The sequence below is a fragment of the Onychomys torridus genome, chromosome 9 (genome assembly GCF_903995425.1).
Source record: "Onychomys torridus chromosome 9, mOncTor1.1, whole genome shotgun sequence".
Taxonomy (NCBI): domain Eukaryota; kingdom Metazoa; phylum Chordata; class Mammalia; order Rodentia; family Cricetidae; genus Onychomys; species Onychomys torridus.
The window spans coordinates 91,036,114-91,062,095 of NC_050451.1; the positions used below are offsets into that span (position 1 = coordinate 91,036,114).

Here is a 25,982-nt window from a genome sequence, read left to right on the forward strand (position 1 = left end):
AAAGTAACATTTTTCTCTCTTTTAATTTTGGGAGCAACTTAAAGGTATCTTGGAATCTTAAACACTTGGCTATCTCTATATTAATTTTCTTAATCTCTGAAATGATTTTTTTCCAAAGTGTTTTTTTTTTTTTTTTTTAAATTTCCATACCTGATACTGGGTATATTTCACAGGTGTAGACTCGCAATAGCCGCAGACAACAGGTCCCCACAAAGCGTAGTCTCTCTAAATCTAGAAGCGTGGCTGTGAACTGGAACCCTTTTAACCCTCTAAGTTCTTCAACTCCTAAGACTAACGTAGTCCAGCTCCAGTGAAGAATACTTAGCAATGACTCAAAACATTCCTAATCCACAATATGAAAAACATATACTAATTAGTTAAAATGACATTTTAGTCTGAATACAAGAGAATAAAGGCATGCCACTTCAAAACTATCTTGAACGTTTTGCTGAGTTCTGAGAGCTGCACACATATTTATACTTTCCTTTTACCAGCCTAGCTAATTTATCTTATAAATATGGAGAGAAAAAAGAAGTAATTCATAATTTACATGTTTCTTTGAGATTATGTCAATACAGTATAACAATTTAAAGTAGTGTTAAAATATTATAAATCAGTGATACCTATATCACACTATATAAATCACTTACATATTAAGATGTATAATAAAAATTATAACCAATTCTTGAAAAGTTGAGTTGAAGTTACTAACAAAAATTACTATTTGGATTTTGTTTTTTTATGGTTGACTTTCCCTGTAGTTCTCAATGATCTAAAGACCGTCACACATACATGACGACAAACACTATAGTATCTCAGAGTGGACCACTTTGCTTCCGAGTCCTCACCAAGGCCCAGAAGATTGCTGGTATGATATAATAAATGAAAAATTTAAAATAAATGACTGAATACATTTGTTATATAAACAATTTCAATGACCTAATGACCACAAGGCCATTTATACACACATATAAAAATTATTAGAAAGGACAAAAAAAAACCCAAACAAAAAGAGCAGTCGTGATCTTAATAAAAAGATGCCAAATTCATTGCTTAGCAGGATAAGTGTCTAGTTAGAAAAGTAACAAGTTATTTCAGATACAGAAAAGCCAATTCAGCTGAGCATGGTAAAATTATAGGCAACATTTTTACTTTTCCACTATTTAAAAGTACACATTATCTTTGCCTAAAATATAAACACCAAAATAAAGGCAAATCTAAATTTATAAAACTATGCTGAGACAGTCTTAGAATTAAAATTCAGCAATGGGTAGCAAAGCTGAAATTTTTTAAACTGGCTTACCACTGAGACAGTTCTTGCAAAAGATCTCTTTAAAATGTGTACAGGCTCACTAGTTTGCTGTTTGCCTTTGGAAGCACTGCCATCACTGGTTGGGAGTCTGGTGGCAGAAGATAAACAATATACTATGTTCAAATCAATGACCAATGACAACTTTTAATGTACATTTTCAGTATCGGTGGAGTGCTCAGCTACAAATCGAACATCTACATTACTTCCACTACCCCCAAGACTCAAGCATCATTGTAGAAGAGGGAAGAGAAAGACTTTAAGATCCAGAGGTTTAGGTGGACAGGAGCTAAAAGTATCTTCTAGACTTGATAGGAATGCTGTACTCATGAATACAGAGCAACTTTGATTGCCTGCACAGAACCAGCTTAGATCAAGCCAGTCACCATTCTGTTATGGAGGGAAAAGGGAGGAGCTATGGACAGGTGATGATGACTCCTGAGAGAAGAATGGTAGGTTTTCTTTAGGGGTGTGACCCCTCGCAAGCCAACCACGCTCCAGTAAATGGCCCAACATCCAGGAGCATATGGAAAGTACAAATGGGACTCAGTAGGTTCTTTTGCAACAGATGGAAACTATTACAGAGATCCACAATTAGCAGAGAATAAATGATAGTTCCAACTGACATATCTACAATGCAACCCCATACTAAAGCTCAGGGAAAATCATGCAAGAGTGAGTAGGAAGATTTTAAGAGCCAGGGGACCAGGAAGCCTGAATATAGACAGTATCTTCTAGATATGACAAGGAAGCTACACCCACAAAATCTCAACAATATGGTTGTCCAAGCAAGACTTGCATAATGACACCTGTTGATATGTCAATGTGGATGGGAGAAATCTCCCATGATCCTATCAACAGATGAAGAACTATAGATAATCAATGGCGGCTGAAAGAGGGGAAATCAATTTTCTATAGGGAAGAGCTCCTGATAGGTTATCCAATTCCAAGTGGTCAGCACTAAACTCATGAAAGCAACAATAAATGGACTCAGTACTATATATCATTTATCTACCCACCTACCTAGCTATCTACTTACCTATGTACCTATTAACTTACAAACCTATGTATGTATGTGTATATGTGTGTGTGTGGTGTATAACTATAATAATTAAATAATTAAAGAAGAGGTAATGAATTTAAGAGGGAATGGTGACCACAGTATAAGATGGAAAGGGAGGAGGATTAAAAATTACATAAATATAGTATTAATATCTGAAATATATATTTATGAAATATAAAATACTGAGTAAATATTAAAATCAATATACAACAAAGATTATAAAATTCAGCCAATGAACTACAAAAATAATTGCAGGTTTTAGTGCATATATTAGAAAGAATGAAAATTCACTTTAAAAAATCTCTATCTTAAGAAATCAAGAAAAAGATAAGCAAGGCAAAAGAGGGGCATGAAAGTGTGGATCTAGAATGAGTTAGGGGAAGAATGGAGTACACATTATCAAAATATATTGTGAAATTTCCAAAGAATTAATAAAAATCTTGTATTAAAATGTACATTTTGCCATAGTGAAATAATCTACTTTAACATTTACCATTAAAAACATAAAAAGTCATATTCCCTAGTAATGTACATATAGTCAACAGTAATCCATAAAAGCAGTCCAGTGCAACTTGTTATGTTCTAAAAGTACTTTTGGCCTGGAGAGATGGCTCAGCTGTTAAAGGTCAAGGATCACAGGCAAACAAACAATCACTACAATAGATAATGAAAAATCAAAAATTCTTTCTGGAGAAATATGAAGTTTCTAACATTCAAATTCTTTTAGTGATCACTAGAAGAGGAGACATGGAAGAGAGTTATTTCTTCTACTTTTGGAGACTATGTGTAGTAAGAAAAATATTTTTAATGGGGGTTATAAGTAATCTAGAAATAGACAAATACATTGGCACATGACAGGCAGAGGTAGGTGGATCTCTGTGAGTTCGAGGCCAGCCTGGGCTAGAGAGTAAATTCTAGGACAGGCACCAAAACCACACAGAAAAACCCTGTCTCGAAAAACCAAAAACCAAACCAGAACAAAACAAACATTAATTTGTTCAATATTTCAATAATTACTCCATTATTATGCTCCATATTTTATAGTGGTTTTATTTCAGCACAACAAAGAAGAAATTGTATTAGTTAACTATAAAAAGGTTTAAATACCTATATAACAGTTGAGGTATCTGACCAGCATTTACATCAGTACCATTATTTGACTTCTTCGAACTCTTGAACTGGAAAACAACTCTAAAAGATAAAAAAGGAACAGTATGACACCAAAAATGACAAGCTCTAAGGTTAAAAAGGAATTTAATAATTTGGAAAGTTACTAATAATGAAATTAATAATTATTAGGAATTTAATAATAATGTTCTCAAATTTTATGCTAATGGAAATTATGTATTTGTTAAAGAAAAGAATCACATATGAAAAGTAGTGACCTGATTTATAGCTGCTGAATTATCAACAAAATGAAGGACTGAACTTGATGGGAACTCCTAGATGAGGAGCCTCTTGCCTCCCATCTTTCAGCTTGGCTTTCACCTCAGCAGTCAGCGTGGACTAACGATTTCTACTTTGGCACATGAAAGCCACTTACATAGATACAATTAGGGACTTTAGCCTCATCCAAGTGTTATGATATTCTAAACTGAATGGACTATTCTGAGTGAATGCAGTTCTAGCAAAACTCTAACAGTGAGCTAAAAAAGAAACATCCTATGGCAGATATAACTTCCCTTAAATAGTCATCAACATGGAATTCACCTCAAAAATTAGCATGTACCTTTTATACTACTATGTTCCAAAAGAATAAAAATAAATTTAATTTCTCTTACAAATCATAGTATTTTCAAACACCAGGATCAAATTAGTTGAGTAGAAAGAAGGCTGGGTTCTGTATATGGTAACCACATCATTATTCTAAGAATATTGTTTACCCATTTCATTTCTCTAATCTCCTGAGTGTGAATCAGAACAGTTGCTTCAAAACTTATTGAGGGGATCAAATGAAATAATGCACATAGAAGTGTCTAGTTATTTTGTGCATGTGTAAACACATGTGCTTGTTCCTGTGGGTGCTTGTGCACTTGTGTATGTGTATAGATGAAGGCCAGAAGTCTATCTTGAGTATCACTTTTGAAGAGCCAATCACTGTTTTGTTTTGTTTTGAAGAAAGGGTCTTTCCCTCATTGACTTGGAACTTTCCAAGTAGGCTAGGTTGGCTAACCAGCAAGCTGCAGGGATGTACTTGTCTCTGCTCTCCCAGTGCTAGAATTACAGGTGAATGTTACCACATCACATTTTTCTTTTTACAAGATTTCTAAGGATTGGATTCCGATCCTAATGTTTGTGTAGCAAATACTTTACTGGCTGGGCTTTCTTCCTAATCTAAAAGTAGTATAATTTTCTCTGCATTTAATTAAGATAGTATCATTTCATATGACAGAAACTTTGAATTTTACAAACTATTTGATTGTGCAGTACAAATGTAAGTGTGAATATGTACATACACACACACACACACACACACACACACACGTACACACACACGTACACACACAAATTCATCAGTATCCTGCACCCTTCCTCTATGTAATCTTTAATTAGGTTATAGAGCTTTTAAACAATTCAATACCCAGAAAGACACATATACCATCTGACAAGAATAATGCAGTCTTCTCCCTTCTTTCTAGATTTTCATTTAGTATATTTTGTTATATGACACACAAGTTTATATGAATTTAATTTTTAGTAATTATATTAATACTCTGAGATTTCAGAATAAGATCTCATAAACAAAAATAGGAGTTACATAGGTCAAATTCAACATTACACTTACCCATCATCTGTGGTAATAGAAGCTTGTCCATGAGACCCACAGTCACTGCTGGGACCCGACACTCGAGCCCACGCTACATACCACCATCCAGCTTGCAGGAGAACTGGCTCATCAAACATCATTGCATATTTTTCTCTAGAGAAATTAAGAAGTCAAATACCTTTGCACTTGTCTGGTACATGTAGTTACTTTTAACTACCTTATACCAAAACACATGACATTGCTTTTTTTTTTAAAAGATTCTTGTCTAACAAGAATCTCATTCTAACAAGAATCTTAAAGTTCAGACACTAAAACAAGTTTCAGTTCCTTATGTTCAGAAAATCAAATTATTTTCTTTATGGAGTCTACAATATGTTTAAATCTTATAAAACTTTCTAATTAAAAAAAGAAAAATATTTTAAATTGTTTTAAAGCATTAAAAATTATCCAGGCAAGGAATTTTGCCCTTAAGTTTGTGGGCTATTTATTCAGTTAAGTGTTTTGAGGGGTAGCATGCCAAGAAAATGACTCTCTGGTCAAGGATCCTGGGTGATGACTTACTAGCTTAGAGATTTGCAGCAAGTTACTACAATTATTATGTGTCAGTTTATCTGAATGCTGATGTGCAGATACATCGTTCTCATGTATGAAATCCCCTCCAAATAAAAACTGTTAACTAATATAAAGCAGGGAGGGGGATGTTTAGTTACTTGAGTTGCCTGGTGACAATTAATTCATATAGTGTTTGAATTGAGCCTGGTACAGAGAACAGAAACTATATCTAAAGAAAGTTAATAATTTAATAGAAAACAACATCTAAAAGTAAGACTACCTGGCAGGTGAAGAGCCAGAGTAACTACCTGGTCTTGACAATGAGAAAAAGACAGAGTAGTAAGGAAGAAGGGGCATGCTATGAACAGATACGTGTGAAAAGATACATGGGGGGGGGAGTTCACAAGAGGGGATCCTGCTTTGTTAAAGCATTATGATGGATAAATGAGGACTAAATAAAAAAGACACAAAAAAGCTGGGGCCTGCCTAGTAAGCTAATGAAGAAAATTTAGGTGATTCTCTACCAAAGACATCACAATTTATATCTGAGAATCATAATGCTCTGCTAAAAAATAAATAGCAAAAGATAATGGTATATTAAAGTTTAATGAAAACTATCTTTTTTGAAATGTCCCCTTTAAGTGAATTTGTACAAAGAAATTTTGTAAAGATTACAAAGTATCAACAACATGATAGAGTCCCAGGCAGTGGTTTTCAAGCTTCCCAATGCTGTGACCCTTGAATACAGATCCTCATGTTCTGGTGACCCCCAACCATAAAATAATTTTCACTACTACTTCAAACTATAATTTTGCTACTATTATTAATCATAATGTAAGTGTTTTTGGAAAGAGACGTTTGCCAAAGGGGTTACAACTTATAGCTTGAGAACCACTGGTCTAATACTTGAAGTAAAGTAACAGGGAGAGGCAGTGGTGGCTCAGACCCTTATCCCAGAACTTGGAAGGCAGAGTCAGGAGAATCTTTGTGAGTTTGAGGCCACCCTGGGCTACAGAATGAGTTCCAGGACAGCCAGGGAGGCTGTCTCAAATAACCAGATAGATAGATAGATAGATAGATAGATAGATAGATAGACAGACAGACACACAAAACCAAAATAAATAAATAAATAAATAAATAAATAAATAAATAAATAAATAAATAAATAACAAAATAAATAGAAATAGACCAGTCTTTCTTTAGATGTACTCTTTTATTTTATTATATTTTTTATTTATTTTTAGAAATACTCTTACGTCTTCAAAGTATGTCTTTGGTAATAAAAGTAAAACCAGTGTCATACCTTGATTTTTGGAAACATGGACCTTTATTAGCAAAAAAGCCTCTATGTGCCTTTTATGGTTACTTCTGTGATGATGATGATGATGATGATGATGATGTGTGTGTGTATGTCTGTTTGTCTGTCTGTGAATATCAACATTGAGAGTTCCTTGGTTGTTCTACATCTTATTTTTTGAGACAGGGTATCTCACTAAACCTGTAGCTCACTGATTTTTGCTAGACTTGTTGGCCAGTGAGTGCTAAGGGTCACCTATCTCTACCCCCCAACCCCATCCCCCATCTGCTATGTTTACATGGCTAGTGTTGTACCATCCTGACTAAGCCATTCCCCCTAGCCACCAACTAGTGTTTTTAAAACATAGTTATTATTGGGAACTATAGTGTACTTTTATTATTATAAAGATCAGTTTATGTTTTTCCCATCACAACATTCCCTGGGTCAAAACACTAATGTATAATAGTGCAGTGTTGAAATAATTCTTAGGATTCCAGAAAGGACTGAAAAACCTAAGTCTCTTCACACTAATAAACTTTATAAATAAATATCCCAATCCAAGTCAGCTCCCAAGACCTTTCAACAAAGCTCATACCCACCCCGCGCCACTACCCCAAGGGTCATTAATCAAGCATGTACCACTGATGTCATGTCAGAGTACAGGGGGATCTAAAATATGGCCTACTAAGGCCAATTGATGTATGTGATATATACATATATAAAATGTTACTAGTAATGAATGATTGTTTCAATCACTAGATCACTACTACACTTGTCTTCTCTAAGAATTTAATATAACTACTTGTGCAAAATATTTGTATATTCCTATTTCCAGTACTGAATTATTCATCTAACTATATAAAATTAAGATTAATAGTTTTAATGTAACATTAGTACAAGGAATAGCTACACTTCCTAATACACTCATATACTACATAACAAGATTTCAGACAACAAATCACATATAATGGATGGTGGCTAAACTATGTGACCAAGGTGCATACTAGGTTTACAGGGCCATATCATCTAGGTTTGTGTAAAGACTTTCTATGGTATTCATACTATTTAACAATGAAATTCTCAGAATGTATCTCCATCACTAAGTGAAGTATAACTTTATATAGTTAAATTTCCCAATTTTTCAATAGATTATTCAAAACTACCTTTTAAATATGCATTTGTTAAATTAAAATAAAAGTTTAATTTCAAGTATGTAAATAATATACTGAATAATGAGCAAAACGTTTACCTAGCAGCACAATCATAAGCTAACACATCAGTCTCTGCAAGAAGGTCTCCATCAGTTTCATGATCTCCTCCGTCAGGACCCAGCTCAAACAGCTGGAGAAAGAAAAACAAATTTACCACAATCACTCAGTTTTGCACATCTAAGTGTTTAAAATTTTGTGCATGTCCAATATAACTAAACTATAAATAGTATAAAAATTCTTATCTACTATTTAAATGTTAATTACTAAATTAAATATTAAATTTAATAAGTAAAGAAATTATATAAGTATACAAGCATTTAAAATAGGAATCATGCAGTATTTTATGATTATATTAATTCTAGTACCATACTGGAAATTTTGTAGCTGATATAATAAAATAGAAATACAAACTTTCAAAGGATTAAAAAAAAAAACAACCCAATGAAAGCATTTTTAACTAAGATTTTCTAAATGAGGCAGACTCTTGCTTCATTACATAACAGCTGTGAAGACCTGGGGTCTAGTGTCCTCTTCCATAAAAAATGAGGTGGTTATTAACAGTGTTCATCTCATAGTAATTATGCAAATTGAATGAAATAATATTTGTGGAACCCTAAGAGAAAAACCTTGCTCAAAAGATTATAAGAATATTACTACAGAGGAATTGAGGAGTCACAATAGGGTCATCAAAACATAAAAAACACAGGTAGCAAAAGCCAGTACAGTAAGTAGCATGGAAAAGGACGAGATGAAGAGCCTTACCTAAGAGTCTAGGTAAGGAAAAAGGGATTATGAGAAAAGAGATCTTTTAAAAAATGGATTAATATGAGAATTAGCTTCTCCCAGAAAGAAAGCCCCTAAATGGTTATCCAATACCAAGTATTCAGTCCTGAAATCAGACACACCCAAGCCACACTGAACAAACTCGGCAGACTGTATTTATATATTTATAAAAGAGGCTGTCAAATTAAGAGGGAGTGAGGGACATGAGAGGAGTCAGGAGGAGGAGACATGGAAGGGGTTGGAGGGAGGACCAGGAAGGTAGGGTGCGATGTCTTTATAATTTAATTAAAATTTTCCTAATAAAAATGAACTAATATTTGTAAAACCTGCATTTTTTTCTGGAGAGTTAGAGTAGGTAAAATGCAGCAAAGATATTAAAATGCATTTAAAATTATTGAACAGTACCATGCCAGTAGTCTCTAGTTTTCAACCATATCCTAGGTCCTGGAAACCTATTTCCATCTCAGACTTTACTGAATTGTCCCAGAGACCCCAATACTCTATGTCCTAGAGTAAATGACTCATCTTCCTCTTCTTGCTATCCCTGCACTGTACAGTGGGAGCGTCTTAAAAAGCCTGTGCTCACACTTCCTGGCCACCACTGTGTCTATTCTTTCAAGGATTCTAAAACTAGTTTAACTCCACCCCTCACCCCACACACACCCTACCCACCCTCTGGCCCTCTCTCCCTGCTCTAATCTAGCTTATATCTACTAGCTTGTCTTTTTTTTTTTCTTTAAAAGGAATATTTGATTGGAATATTTCACTGTAAACTTCTTCAGTGGTCATTCTTTATAGCATAATATAATGATCTGACTATAGTCTGCCTCTTCACTGACACTCAACAAATACTTTTAAACTCATCAATGTGCCAGTCACAGTTCTGTAGCAATATCCAATATATATATCATACTGATGAACTTGTTGAGTATTATCTTCTAGAACTAAACAACTCACTGAATTTGCTTTTCTGTCTTATGGAATCAAGCCATTTGTAGCCATTTTGAAGGAGGTACACTGAAATACACTTGAAAAACTAAAACTAGTGGATTTTTACTATAAACATAGATGTGTGCTAGGTATTCTTAAGCACTATTCTGTTCCTATAATATATATTACTATAGGAACTTTAATTTTTACTAAATTCATTCTTATGGTGTCTCTACTTTTAAAAGTATACATATTATCATCAATAGTAGAAAAAGCAAACATTTTAAAAAGTTTTCCGTTCTGGTTGAGGTTTTTGTAGACGGTCTTCAAAAGTTATCAAGAGCTTTAATACATTTGCTTGATTTTGTAGGTATTACTGAGAAATCTGTCATATTCTGTAGGACACTGAGGAAAGTGACTGTTGAACTTTGCCACAAGAAGACAGGAAAATCATAGGAAAAAAACTGTTGAACTTTGCAAAAACAAGATAGGATAACCCTTCAAAATTCCTGCTTCACAGAACAGTCTGCCAGATAGTCTGCAGGACACAGAGGAAAGCAACTGATGAACATTGCCACAAAAAGGCAGGACAGTCCAAAATTCCTGCTTTATAAAAGGGTCTGCCAGATTCTCTAGGCCTGTAGGCTGAAGATGGATGCCCCAACACTGCAGAGGAACTTTAGGTGACTGTCCAGGCACCCAAATGTCTCTGTTGTTGGTTAACATTACATCCTTCTGGATCTCTGATAGAGCTGAAGACTAAATAGTTAAAGTTGTAGTTTTCCTTAGTTATGACAGAAAATAAGTTAGGTATAAAACTTTGGATTCACTAAATTAGGATAGATAATGCATTATTTTCTTTGAATATGCTAACTACAAATGGACTGAGCATTGTAAATTAATTCTTATTTGATAACTGTTTTTGTTGTATGTAGCTATACTATATTAAAGTCAAAACCTTTATTTTTATTTTCACAAACAGGGGGAATGTAGAATATTATTTTAAGATGTGTTACTTTTGTTTATGTTGCATTTGTTTAACTCTGTGAAGCTGTGTTACTGTGCCTGTCTAAAACACCTGATGGTCTAATAAAGAACTGAATGGCCAATAGCCAATGCAGGAGAAAAGATAGGCAGGGTTGGCAAGCACAGAGAAGCTTAGGGGAGCAGGAGATCACAGCTGGATCAAGAACAGAAAGGGAGAACAAGGAGTTGGCTGTTTGGAACCTTGGGCTTACACAGGGACACTTTGCTCAGCCTGGAAGGAGGGGACTGGACCTGCCTGTACTGAATCCACCAGGTTTAAATGAATCCCCAGGGAAGTCTTGGCCCTGGAGGAGATGGGAATGAAGGGGAGGGGATGGGGGGAAGGTGGAGGTGGGGGCGGGAGAGGGGAGGACAGGGGAACCCATGGCTGATGTGTAAAATTAAAACACAATTATGATAAAAAATATAAGAAAAACAAAAGGAGACTAGTAGATACAAAACGACAGTTTCCATAAGAACTAAGTGTAAAAGCTATGGGACTACATTAAAATTCTATGTTCATTGCCTCTTCCCCTAAAAACAAAACAAAACAAAACAAAAAAAATTACTAAAAACTCATTTTCTCCCTTTGAATCAATTAGATTTTTTACCCAGTCAGCAATCTCATAGTAAGAGTTTAGCAATGTTTCGTTTCTCTAATGGAACCATTATCAACAAACCAAGGTAAAAAGTAAACATTCAATAAGACAACAGACTAAGCCAAAACAAGTATCTGTGGACGAAACAATTACATTATCATGAACTTTACCTTTATTTTAGCAGTATATTCTCCTCTCCCTCCAAACAGACCAAGACCACCAAGTAAAATGTCAGTGTCGGCACTAAAACGTATGGCTTCAACTGAATGAGCAGAGTAACCCCAGCCCCCTCCATGACCTGAAAGACGTAAGGGATAATGGCTTTAAATATGCAGATATTTCTATTATTAGCTAGCATTTCCTAAGTCTGAGTATACATACTTTCAAACCTGTTTACCACACTGTAATCTTCCTTGGAATAGACTTTCATTACTGCTTGAGTCTCCTCCTCTGTACTTGCAATGCCCATCTTTAAGTCCTGCATGGCAGCCAAAGTATCAAGACAACCTAAAACAATGAACAAGTAAGCTTCAAACCCTTGAAACAAAAACTTCCTGTAGTACTGATGTTATTTAATGCTATACAGAGCAAATTAAAATAAGTTATGAATATGCTCAATAAATATAATCTATTCTCAATATTACATACTTAATGGAAGAATACATACAATCAATTCTCTTATGCATAAATAATTATTATACTTAAAACACAAGTTATTATGACATTTTTCACAAAACTAAACTTCTGAAAAGTCAAACCACTGTACTTTTGGTCCTTACAAGTTTCTTTTATAAAACTTCCTAAATCAATTTGATTTTCATAGTGCAATAACTTTAATGTTTGTTTTGGATAGTTACAATGGTTTAAAATAAAATCTTAGGAGAAAATATATTTATAATCTACTAATTATGCTTAGAAATATGAATTTATAGTTGTAAATGCTATGTAAGCACAAGCATTTCCTTTTGTGTATCTGCATGTGTGTGTGGAATGCATATAGGTGTGGTCACATATGGGGAAGTGTTTATGTATGTAAAGGTAAATATGCATGTATGTGCACATATGTTGAGGCCTAAGGCTAACATCACATCAGGACTCTTCCTGGGTTGTCCTCTACCATATTTATTGAAGCAAAGTCTCTCAACTGAACTCAGAACCCACCAACATGGACATTTTAGTTAGAAGCTTGCTCCAGAGTCTCTGTCTTCTAAACACTGAAATTATAGGCGGTCCACCAAGCCCTCCCAGCACTTACACAGGTTCTGGAAATCTCAACTCTGGTCCTGACACTTGGAAGGCAAACTTTACCCACTGAGTTGTCTCCCCAGCTCCTAAATGAGTCTTTCTGAACAATCATTTTCTAAAAGCAACACAAGATACAGGTATGTGGACTGATTTAAGAACAAAAAACCCCATAAAACTCTAGGAACTATTTATTGCAAAAGTTCTGTATCTCAAAGTAGTTACATAGGGATATACATAAATTAAACACTATAGGAACATATTTGGTCTATATCTCTGAAAGTTTATATGTTCAAGTTAAGCAGAACCACTTCATTATCTTTCTATTAAGAAAATTATATTCGGGGATGCTTTATACTTAAGCATCCATTGATATTTAATGATATTGGTTGAGATCGTCTGTATCATTTCACGGAAGACAAACTTCTGAGGTAATTAAATTTATTTCATGACTAGAATCCATTATTATCTAACAGACATGGTGGAATAACATACAAATTTAACTATTTAAGAAAAATCCTGACCATTAGCACAGCACACACAAATGCCATTCAGCTGTACATCAGAAGGCAACCCTACCCAGAATGTGCAAGGCTGCATGGGATCGGGTGGTAAGAGCCCTCGACCCTGTTGGTAGAGCAAGTTCAGGACTTAGGATGCTACATCTGGACTGCATGTCAGTTGCAGAGGGAAGTCTGGCATCAGCAACCACTGCATTGTAACACCAGAGCTCTCGGCTAGTTGGTCGAAACCTATCAAGAAAGATAATAAGTATAGCACCTCAACACATAGTTAACTTTGCAATTTTTCTAAATTATAATTGACTATAGAATAAATAATATAATTAATACACACAGGAAAATGCATCCCTCATTGGTTTCTATACCTAAGCTAAATATATAACTCATTCATACCACTACAAAAAAATCTGAAAATAGATTATAAAACTTCACAAATATTGCATCAATTATAAACTTAAATTTGGTGCATTCAAAAAATAAAGCTTTCATATACAAAAAACTTCACTAACAAGACAAGGGAAATTTGATAGAAAATGTGAAAAATATATATGCAACAAAACTATAATGGTCATAATGTGTAGGAACTCCTATAAAACAGCAAGAGAAAAATCAATCCAATAGCAAAAAAATGGGCAAATGATGTGGAATTCTACCCTAGAAACGGAAGTAAAATGGAAGTCAATGTTAAGGTTTTTTACAAACAGCAGTACACCACCAATAAAAAACTATAAGGAAGTCAAATCACAATGTCATCTTGCCATTAGCCTATACTCATAATAAATAATCAAAAGGTTAGGGAAAGAGTAAATGAGGAGTTATTATTTAATGAATATAGTTTCAATTTAGCAAGATGAAAATGTTCTAGAACTCTATAGGCTAACAATGTGAATATATTTAATGCCACTGAATCTATATATGTTTTAAAAAGGATACTAAGGTTTGTTATGTCTTTATCAAAAATTATTTTCTTTAAAGTTTTGTATTTTTAAATGTTTTTTTATTAAATAAATTTAATAAATATATTTTAAAATAAACAATTTATTAGTTAAAATACCACTTTCTCCCTTCCTTTTCCTCCTTTTAGCCCCTTCCAGCAACCTTCCCTCAGATTAAAAAAAAAATTAAAATAGTACTTGAAGCAAAATAAATCCTATAATAGAAGCTTCTATAATTAGTAGGAGTAGCATCATATCGCTGCTCTTGAGAAATGCTAATATAACTTTTCTCATTTGTATACAATAATTTTCTTTCTGGTTACTTTAATAATTATATTCTGACTTTTAGTGTTTTGTTGTAGCAATAAAAATCTTTTGACTGGAGATAATCAAAAAGTATAGTTTTTAGTATCTGAGGAGCCAAATCTACTTTTTTCTAAAAAATTCTTAGATATTACTTTTACAAATACTGACTTTCCTTTACAATCTCTAATCTTTCCTCTGAGATGCTAATATTTCTCTTAGATTTCTCTTAGATATTTCTGTTAGATTTTCACATTAAACTCTTCACATCATCATCTAAACATTCATATTTACATATTATTGCCCTACTGCATCATTAAGGGAAATATCTTTCATGCAGCAGGGTTAATTCTTTTCCAATCTTTTTAAAATTTTTTAAAAATTTATGTGTATATATGTTTGGCCTGTATGTATGTATGTATTCTATATGAGTACATAGTACCTGAGGAAGACAAAACAGGGTAAATCAGTAACTTAATGACACACCTTAAGGCCTTGGGAAAATATGAACAAATCAAACCCAAAAGAAATAGACCAAAAGAAATTGTTAAATTAGGGCAGAAATTAATACAATAGAAATGAAAAAAAAATGACTAAGAGTCAACGAGATGAAGAGCTTGTCCTCTGAAAAGATAATATCAACAAATCCTTAGCCCAATTAACCAAAAGAGAAAGACTATCCAAATTAACAAAAACAGAGATGAAAAGGGAAATATGACAATATATACTAATGAAATGCAGAAAATCACCAGGTCATACCTTAAGTCAAACCTATATGCCTTAAACTGGAAAATGCAAAAGGAATGGATGAATTTCTAGATGCTTAGGAGCTACTAAAATGAAACCAACATTTTAAATAAGTAATTGAAACTAAACAATTTAACCAAATTGAAAGAGGCAACTTAAACAGACATAGAACCAACAATACTGAGACAGTAATAAAAAGTTGCTTAGTCAACAGTAAATAAATAAACAATAAATAAAAGCAACGTCCAGGACCAAATGGATTCACAGCAGAATTCAAGACTTCCAAAGAAAAGTCTACTATTTATACTAACTATATTCAAATCATTCCAAAAGATGATAAAAGGAGGAATTCTTCCAAACTCTTTATGAAGCCAGAACTAACTACCATCATACCAAAGACACAGCAACAAAAAAGAAAATCACTCTTTTCCCTATAAACAGATACTAAAAATTCTCAACAAAATACTTCAAAATTAAATTACAAATCACATAAAAAAGGTTGTTCATCAGATCAAGTAGCCTTCATTCCAATGATGCAAAGATTCATGTAAAACTATAAACCAATACATTTAATTCATCATATAAATGGATTTCAAGATAGAAATGAAATTATCCTCTAAATATAAAAAGGCCTACAAAAATACAATATCCCTTTGTGATAAGTCATTGACAGGTGACAGATAGAAGGAACACATCTCAATATAATAAAGAACATATATGGCAACCTGTATCCTGATAAATGAAGGAAAAACTCAAAGTATTCCCACTAAGGTGAGGAACAAAAGAAGGGTATCCCTCTTTTTCCTAATCAACACAATATCTGAAGCTTTATGTAGAGCAATAAGACAATGGAAGGGGATCAAGAGCATATAAACAGGAAAGAAAGAAGTCAGAAGATAATGATTTTTATACATTAAAGACTCTACCGAGAAACTTCTACAGCTGATACGATCTATAGGCAAAGAAGCAGGATACAAACTTAACATACAAAAAAACCAGCCACTTTTAAAAACACCAGTATTAAACATACTGAAAAAAATATTAAGAGAACAAACCCATTTGTGATAGCCCCTAAAGCCAAAATACAAACAAAAAAATCTGGGAATAAACCTACTCCAGTAAATGAACTATTTCTACAGTGAAAATGTTAAGACACTAGATGATGGAAAGACCTCTGATGTTCATTTTATCAGAAGAATAAATGATGTGAAAATGGCCATCCTACTAAAAGCAACCTACAGATTCAATGCAATCTCAATAAAAATCCAGGGACATTCTCCAAAGACACAGAAAAATTGATCTCAAATTAATACAGAGAGCCCCCTACTCCAAGTCAGCTCATTCTCCAGACCATCTCCATCCCCTTGGGCCTCTACCTCATGGTGCAGAACCAGGGCCCCCAAAGTTCTTCACTAACCCCCTCAGCCCATAAATATCAAAAAAGGCTTCTACTGTCTCTAGTCTAGTTTTCTGGCTTGTGGAGGTACTCCAAGCTAAATAAACAAAGATTTGGGGTTAGGATCTATATATGAGAAAGAACCTGCACTATCTGTCTTTCTGGGCTTTAATTGCCTTTATTAGTATACTATTTTTCTAGTTCTATTCATTTACCTGTAAATTTCATTTTTCTTTATAGCTGAATAAAATTCCATTATGTGTATGCAATCATTTGCCATTATATACTGTCTATTTCTACAAACAAAATGATATCCCAAAGAATTAAGTGTGGTGCATGTTTATAATCCAACCACTCAGAAGGTAAGGCAGGAAACTGCAAGCTGGTGGCTAACTCCAGTTACACAGTGAGGTCTAAGCCATTCTATATAGTGAGACCATGTCTCAACCAAAATGAACAAACAAAAGACAAAACCCTCCATAAAAATAAATAAACCCACCCCAACCCTTCCATATATTATGCAGTTAATACATATCTATTAACAATACAATTAAAATAGCAAAGTAGACAAGAGTAATAGTTCTGTTTACTGATGCTGATAGTATGGGGAAAAGATGTGGGATAATGCTCTTGTACACTGTAAGGATTTGTCCCTCAAACTGGTTTAATAAAATGCTCAGTGGCCAATAGCCAGGCAGGAAGTATAGGCAAGATGACCAGTTAGGAGAATTCTGGGAAGAGAAAGGGCAGAGCCAGGAGTCACCAGTCAGTTGCAGAGGAAGTAAGATAGATGAGAATGTGGCACTGAGAAATGGTACCAAGCCACATGGCTAAACACAGACAAGAATAATGGGTTAATTTAAGTGTAAGAGCTAGTTAGCAATAAGCCTGAACTAAATAATACTAAGCCTCCAAGTCAATTATGTAAGAAGCGACTGATGGGTATTTGGGAACAAGCAGGTGAGAGAAAAACTTCCACCTACATGGAAGTATGGGTACCCATACACTCTAAGTGGGAATATTAAAAGGAAATTTCACAGTCTATGAATCTATTTCAACTCAGTAATCCCACTTTTAAAAAATTCTAATTAATTTATTTATCATGTGTTTATATGTATGCGTGGACATGGTGAAATGTGGAGATTAGAACATAACTCTGAGTCAGTTTCCTCCATCTACTATGTGGGTCCCTTGGGATAAGTGTAGGCTAGAACTTGTGTTGTCAGGCATGACAGCAAATGGCTCAACCTGCTGAGCTATCTTGCCAGCCCAGCAATCCTACTTGTTCTTTATCTATAAAAACTTTTTTTTTTTTAATTAGTTATGTGTGTGGTTAGGTGTGGATATGTGCACATGAATTCTGTGCCTACAGAAGCCAGAAGAGGGTATCAAATCCCTGGAGCTAGAATTTTATGTTGCTATAATCTGGGTCCTATGTGAATGCTGGAAACTGAACTCAGGTCCTCTGAAAGAACAAGAGGAGCTCTTGATCTCTGAATGATTTCTCCAGCTCTAAACCCTTTTTCTTAAAAGTCATGTAACAAGGATTTATTTTATATGTGTGTATATATATATATATATATATATATATATATATATATATATATAACTCTATGTTCCCATGGTTCTGTGATATATCCTAACACATAGCTTAAAAGAAAAATCTAAAATGTTTGTCAACTGGTAAGTAGTTAAGCATATTTGGTATGTCCTAACTAAAGAATTTTGTAACCAAGTAGTTTTTTTAATAAATAAGAAATTAATTGTTGCTGAGAGAAAATTTAGTTTTTTAATAATTATACTCATATATGTAAGTAGTTAATGTCAAATAATATAAATATATTGGATCAGAAAGAAGAAAAATCTGAAGCATGAGCACAGTTTTTCATACATATGTTTTCACTTTTCTTTAAAAACACACACAAAATTTCATACATTATTTAGGTAAATTTCTAAATGGAAAAACAAAATTGCTTTTAATTTTGACCAGATTTTTATAAAATGATGTTTCTGATTATTCATGAGAAGTCAGCTCCTAAGGAATGTGAAAAGAAGCAGACATGAAGCAGAAGCAAAGTTAAAATTAGTTAATGGACCTGCAATGCCTGCAATAGCTGCAGAACCCAAGGACTGTGTAGGAAATCCCAAGGGACAGAGTATTAAGGGTCCAGATAATGCAAAGAAATTCCGAACTGGACTTAAAGAAAACACCTCTCAGCTTCACAAAATAAAACAGGAGAAGATTGTCTTTTGTCTCTTAAATCTCTTTTGGAACACCTAAAAAAGGATGAAGAAACTAGCACAAAGTAATTGGGATTATCTATCTAATTCACTGCTACCACCAAATACAAAAAGGAGTAGGCCCAAATAGTTATGTTACAAAACAGAGCTCTGTTCACAATCGAGAAAAAGTAATCTAGTTCAAAGTTTTACTCCTAGAACTGTTAAAGGCTTATTTCTAACTTAAGTGAACAAATTCAGAAACCAATTCTGTACTATTTTATTGATGCTGTATTTTATAAAGTCATATGCTTACCTCCAAAGTACGTCATACACAGGATCAAGACACACACCAAATCCTTGCAGATCTTCTTGTTCAGAGTCATTAAAAGTTTTACAACTTCCATCCACTTTATTGATCAGAAGACATTTAAATGGTGGAGGTTCTGATATAGAAGCAGGTACCAAGCCTTATGAAAATATATTGAAATATATTTTACTTTGTATTACCTTTATATAGTCCCCCAAGCCCACAAGGAAAGTAGTATTACCAACATTTTAACACGCAGGGGCTTTTATATACCTAAATAGTTTAAGTGGAATCTTTTTTTAAATGGCAGAATTAAGACAATACTCTGACTATCTAAATCTACAACGAATGCACATAAGTACTATACTCTATATACTCTAAACCTCTACTGTGTAATTATTTGTTGTGTCATGGATATAAGCTTAAGTGTGATCATCAAAATCTCCAATAAAAATTAATTTCAATAATTATTTAAAAAGAATAAATGTAGAAAATCACTCATAACAATATAAGTCTGATCCATTTACAACATAGCTCATATTTCTGTCACTGCCTAGTCTCTGAATATGCTGGTTTTTAAATTTCCTAATTACCTCATTTTTTCTATCACACAGAAATACAAAAAGGTACAGATAATTCTCATTATAAAGGCAAACTACTTACCTATTATGTGTTTGCTAGCAAAAATTTCTGATGTTGCAAGTACATGAGAATTTATAAGTGCTTCATCAATTCTTAAGAAAGTCTGGTCCCCACTTGCACCTATCCAAGTGGCCTTCCGTCCATATTTTGATCCAATGTTAGGCATGGGAGCTGGCTTTGCATTCCAATAAGGTACATCCAAAATGGGTCGTCCCAGCTGTCCTTTCTAAAAATTAAATAAATCATATTACCCATATTGCTGGACAAAGAGTATACAGGTTCTTTAAAGTTAAGATAACTGTCTATAAAAGTAGCTTTATGAGGGGTTGGGGATTTAGCTCAGTGGTAGAGCGTTTGCCTAGCAAGCACAAGGCCCTGGGTTCAGTCCTCAGCTAAAAAAAAAAAAAAAAAAAAAAAAAAAAAAAAAAAAAGTAGCTTTATGAAATCTAACTTTTATATACTTTTATTTTTCTTAATAAATAAATGTGGAATTTGGACCTAATATATTCAAAGTAATGGAATAATTTTATTATTCCTAGATAATATTTTAACAATGCATAAGGTATGTTTGTAATAAGTTGAAATATTTTTCATATAAGCAATGTTCCCAAAATACTCTGTATTCACCGACATTTAAATGAAAGGTATCTTATATATACAATGCCTGAAAAGTACTGTTACAAATGATTCATTTAAAACAATCACTTTATGTAAAATAAATGAAAAATTTAGTAAAAAAATCACTTTGACATTTTAAGGTACAGTATAAGTCACTCAAGCTCACACATTGAGAGGATATTTTATTATAAGACAAAAGCTTAAACAAAGGAACTGAGAATAAACTTAGAAAACTGTTTAATGAAGTTCTTACGTAAAGTTTTAGTCGTTTCATTTATGTTTTTAGATATTAACTGTAGGAATATACAATAAGGTGTGTATTTAAAACAAGTTAACTCACTTAAAAAGTATAGCTGCCTATAGGTAGTTGGTTAGCTAAAGAGTTGTATTTCAAAAGTAGGGAGTTTCTCACTATTAAGGCAGAACCTGAAAAAAACAAAGAACACTGACACTGGATTAGTGATGTTAATTCTTATGGTTCAGGAGTCATCTCTCACATAACTCTCCTTTCAGAAACCCCTGAAGAGAAGAAATGCTACCTTGCAGTCCCAGAGATATTTAATGACCTTATCAATGAGAATAAGCAACAAACCACAGAGAGAAAGCCAACACAGTAGAATGAGTGAACACAGACTACTGCACTCACTCACTCAGTTATCAGGTCCCTATGAATACTTCTACTCCTTCAACATCACAGCACAGAAAACAACACACAGACTGACTACAGAAGCAACCAAGCCTTGATCCCTAGGAAGAGAACCTAGGGAAGGACAAGAAGTTACCCAGTAAAAGAAGTAAGTGGCCAAACAGCTGGGTTTATCCTTGCTCAAATGTCTATTTTTTTGACAAAGAAAAAAGAGCATTAAAAGGTGAGCAAAGGAAAAAGCACACAATATGCAAATATATTCTGCTCTGTGAAGCAAAGGAAGTCATGCATACTATTAAAACAAGCATGTATTCTCTTACCACAACCCAATAAATGTGAAGAAAACAGTTAGAAATATAGATGCGTAAAGAACTCCATGGGGACTCAATATGGTGAAAAATCAGCCACACTTAAAGTCAAGTCTGCAGCTAGAATTTCTTAGTCTAGAAAGCCATAACTGATTGCACATTTCCCACCAGAAGACATAAAACCAGCACACGTAGCAGGCAAATGAACACATAACTTAAATCTTTACCCATGTTAGGATTCTGTAGAAACCATGACCTGTAACCAGAGAAAGAAAGCAAATACCCAGAGTTCTCTCCCATCTGTCTAGCAAGCATAAGGTTATGGAGGGCACAAAAGAGGAGGCAAAGAGAGAAGTGAATAGAGAGGACTTAGAAAAATGATGATTTCCTCCACCAGACAAAACCAGACACTTGATAGCAAACTGGTGAATAGGTCAGGACTTGAGAGTTCATATTGCCCGCCATAGGTAGGGCTTAAAAGGGAGCAGACCCTTTCTCAGCTATCAGACCAGGGCCAATGAAAAGGTACAACAGCGTATTCTGTGGCCAAAGCTCTGGAGAAAGAGCCACTCTCACACACAGCTGATGAAAAATAGACTATGAGCACCCACAAATCTACCAAAGCATTAACTTTTGACCCAGAATTCTTGTTTCTTAGAATTAATCTAAAAGACACATGTGTAATATATTACTATGTAATTAAGATGTAAAGTACTCAAATGCACAAGCATAAGAAACTAAGAAACCATCATATAGACACACCATAGAGTAAGAGTATGTATGACAGATGTCTTTGAGGAATTCGACACTGTGTCAGCAGACATGGCACAGACAGAGACATGCAAAGTCCTAGGACACAAGCAGCTCCAAATCCACAGAGATCAAGCAAATACAATAAAATTGAGCTTTACTCCATAACACTCACTTGCCTTGTACATATTCATGTGCTTGCTTAGCTTCTCATTCCATTTTAAAAATTTGGAGGGAGAAAAGGGAAGGGGGATGAGGTGTGACTATAACCTCAAAAATGATTTTCATAAAGAAAAGTAGGTGGTACAAATGCTAAAGAGTAAAACAAAAAGTTTTATATTTGGTTATCAAAGGTGACTACATAAAAGACAGATGAGGAAGGGGAATATATGCTTCTTCCATTTGGCTTCTGTAAGAAAATAATATAAAACAAAACTGTGGCCAGGTACAACAGAGCAGGCCTGTAACCTCACAATGCAGGAGGTTGAGGCAGAAGGATTGAGCATACAAGGACTTATCTCAATAACACAAGGAAATAGACGGAAATATAACTATGTAAGCATATATGTGACAAAATGTATTCATCATAATGGAAAGTTACATATTTTTAGGTCTTATTCCCTACAAGTACCATTAAAGCAACAAGAAACTATGGCCAGAATATATAATAAATGTCCTGAGAAAATTAAAATATCTGCCAAAGATATATTTTTTAAATTATTACAGAGGCTATAAAAAAGGACAGACAGGTAAGACCTGTATGAACTGGTAGTTATTGAGATGGTTATACTATCAACTTGACAAAATCTAAAATAAAGTAGGAGAGAAGGCTCTGGGAATATGTGTGAGCAAAGTTTCTGTGCTGGGTCAACTGAGAGGTTGGAACAGCACCTTCCATGAGCTGCGGTCACACTCCGAGTGGGAGCTGCGGTCACACTCCGAGTGGGAACGACACAGCAAAGCTGGGCACAGTGCCACGTGCCTCTACTCTCAGCACTCAGGAGGCAGACTGATCTCTGTGAGCTGGGAGCCAGCCTGGCCTACACAGAGAGCTCTAGGCTAGTAAAGGCATTACTGCAACATCTTGTCTCAAAAAAAAAAAAGAAGAAAAAGGAGGAAAAAGATGAGGAAGAGGTAGAGGAGGAAGAGGAAAGAAAGCAAAAAGCAAGATGAATGCCAACACTAGGTGACCATGTGCTTCCTCTCCACCAGACAAAACCAGACCCTTAATAGCAAAGTGGTGAATGGGTCAGGACTAGGTAGTTCATAGCACCAAACCTCTGATGAACCCGCCCTGTTGCAATAGGCTGTAAAGCTTTTACATTTCCATTATTTCTCAAAAAACATGGCAGACAGCTCCTGAGGAACACTATTTGAGGTTGTCCTCTACCCTTCACATGTGTCCTGGCATGCACACCTCACATGTACATGCACCCACACACACATGCAAGCAAATATACTCCATATACACTTTATTAAAAAGACATAAATTGTTGAGTTCAGAACAGTCACCCACATCATTCAATACAAACTTACTAATAGTCATAAGAAGGTTTTCCTTGATATACACTACATCAAACTACGTAAAACTCTCACAGCATTTTCAATTTTTTCAAGTTTTAGCAGAGGTTTATTTAGCAGGGAAACAGACAAACAAAAAGAGAGAGGACTAAGAAAAGTAAGCCATAAGAAAGTATAATTTCAAACAAACTAATTTAAAATCTAAGCTTTCAAAAAATTCTAATATAATATTCATATTAAGGAAAATTATTTTGTTACCAATTAGATGAGAAATATTCTTTCAAATGGCAGAATCAGTTCCACTGATTATTTAAAAGCTTTTGATTTGTAATATACATGTCCAATTCTAAAACAGTTGCTAAATTCAGTAAGTTCTAATGCTGAACTAGAGATGAAAATTATTTGAAAGTCTGTCATTCAGGTTCTGTATGTGTTGGGTAGTCAATAAATATGCATATGCAATTATCTTAATACAAGAATTTTACTGGAACCAGAAAAAACAGCTAATGTCACAAATTATAAGGCAACTGTATAACATAATATAATGAATGTTTGAAAACTCCTTACAGAAAAACTTCCAAATGTGAAGACCTGTCCGTCCAGTAAGAGGACTGCCGTGTGGTTGCTGCCGGCAGTGACCTGGGTGCTAGGGCCTGGCAAGGCTTGAACAAGAGTGGGGCATCCCCTAGGTTTAAAAAAAAAGAAAAAAAAAGTCAATTTCTTACAAGATCCAACTGAAATATAAAACAATGAGTAAACAGTAAAGCAAGGAACTGACATAGTCAAGGCACTACTCAGAGCACTTACCAATCATCTGTTTAGGTGTCGTACACCAGCCTCCACGTCAGATACTAGGTAAACAGACAATGACTTCAAGGAGTTCAACAAAAAGATTCTTGAAATGTGCTACCCTAATCATGAACACAATTTTCACTTTTAAGAAATACTGGTGCTGACTTTTAACAGGAAAAATCTGCTTAGCCTATGCATTGGCTTAGCACCTAAGCATGTGATTCTGCAACAGGAATTCAATTGAGGAACTAGATGAGATAATTAATTTAATAATCTCTTCTAATTTTTAGCAGTAAACACTAAGAACATGCACACTGAGAAGCCAGTATGTAGGTATAAGCTCGGGATCTAGAGCTAGACAGGCCAGGATTGTCCTCACCAACTCATGACAAGAGACCAGGACATGGACCAAGTCATTCATTGTGTTTCTGTTTTTTCTTCTACAATACAGAATAGTAAGAAATTGTGTCTATCCCATGTGACTCTAGGAAATCAAGAAGTGTCTGCATCCATGCCTTGCTCATAGTAAACAATTATAAATGAAGCGTTAAGAAAATGATGTCCTAGTATCCTCATCTACTTTTATAAACTATGTTATTAACCATTTTTAGTAACTCTCATCTGTAATTGGAAAAATAATCATTACAGAAGAAAAACACATACAGAAAGAAAGCTTTATATTTGAGAGCTGAATTTTCTTTAATTATGTAAAATTTATCCACTTAAATTAGAATACAACTAAAAATGACTTGGAAAAAAACAAGGCTGCCACCTAGAAACACAGAATTAGAGTAACTTATGATAAAAAATATGAACTAGGAACAATGAAGTATGAAAAGATGGATATATCTGACAGCTATACAAGGAACATAATTTTAATTTTTCAGATGTCCAGCCATTGCCTTTAACAGAAGAAATCTGCTAACCATGTAAACTGAATGGCATGTGATGTCTTAATGGGAATTCAGTTAGATGTAAAAATTGGTTTTATAATCTTCAGCCTCAGGAAATGATCAAGTATGGGGAAAGGAAACAACAGAGTAGATGGTGGAAACATTCACTTATATTTAGAAAAAGAATGGATCTGTGCACTTATTACAGAGCAGAATGAAGAAGTTTTGCTATCTGGGGTATGAAGAGGGACAAAAGAAAGAACTCTTGGGAAAGAAGAGTGAGAAGAATTACTGAGAGAGAATTTAAAGAGGGACCAATAATGTGCATGCCAATCTAGGAAGGCAGGCAGTGAGTCCCCAGAGCAGGCAGGAGCATGCAAAGCACTGCAGCAGACATGCAGACCAAGAAGAGGAATGGCCCCGTCAAGCTACCAGTAATAAAAGAAAAAAACTCAGTAACTAACAGCCTAAAACAAAAAGGCAGTTGAAGAACAGGCTTATTCCATCTAGGATGAAGATTTGAGGAAGTACTAAAGCATTAACACAGACAGACAGACAAGAGGTCAGAAGGGAGATAGAAAACCCAGCAGCACCAATTCTA

General features: G+C 34.4%; 1 protein-coding gene across 13 annotated transcripts in view; it reads right to left on the minus strand.

Annotated features, from left to right (window-relative positions):
• Positions 1-25,982, minus strand: part of Mycbp2 (MYC binding protein 2) — a 243,679-nt gene that overhangs the window by 119,001 nt on the left and 98,696 nt on the right. For all 13 annotated transcript variants that reach the window (XM_036198612.1, XM_036198607.1, XM_036198616.1 and 10 more), the window contains 11 exons: positions 24,264-24,381; positions 19,875-20,079; positions 19,218-19,371; positions 13,359-13,531; positions 11,919-12,044; positions 11,708-11,835; positions 8,238-8,329; positions 5,158-5,292; positions 3,480-3,563; positions 1,304-1,400; positions 151-343 (listed from right to left, as the gene is read on the minus strand). In XM_036198612.1, the coding sequence (XP_036054505.1) occupies positions 151-343; positions 1,304-1,400; positions 3,480-3,563; positions 5,158-5,292; positions 8,238-8,329; positions 11,708-11,835; positions 11,919-12,044; positions 13,359-13,531; positions 19,218-19,371; positions 19,875-20,079; positions 24,264-24,381 (1,505 nt within the window). The remainder of the gene's footprint in view (positions 1-150; positions 344-1,303; positions 1,401-3,479; positions 3,564-5,157; positions 5,293-8,237; positions 8,330-11,707; positions 11,836-11,918; positions 12,045-13,358; positions 13,532-19,217; positions 19,372-19,874; positions 20,080-24,263; positions 24,382-25,982) is intronic.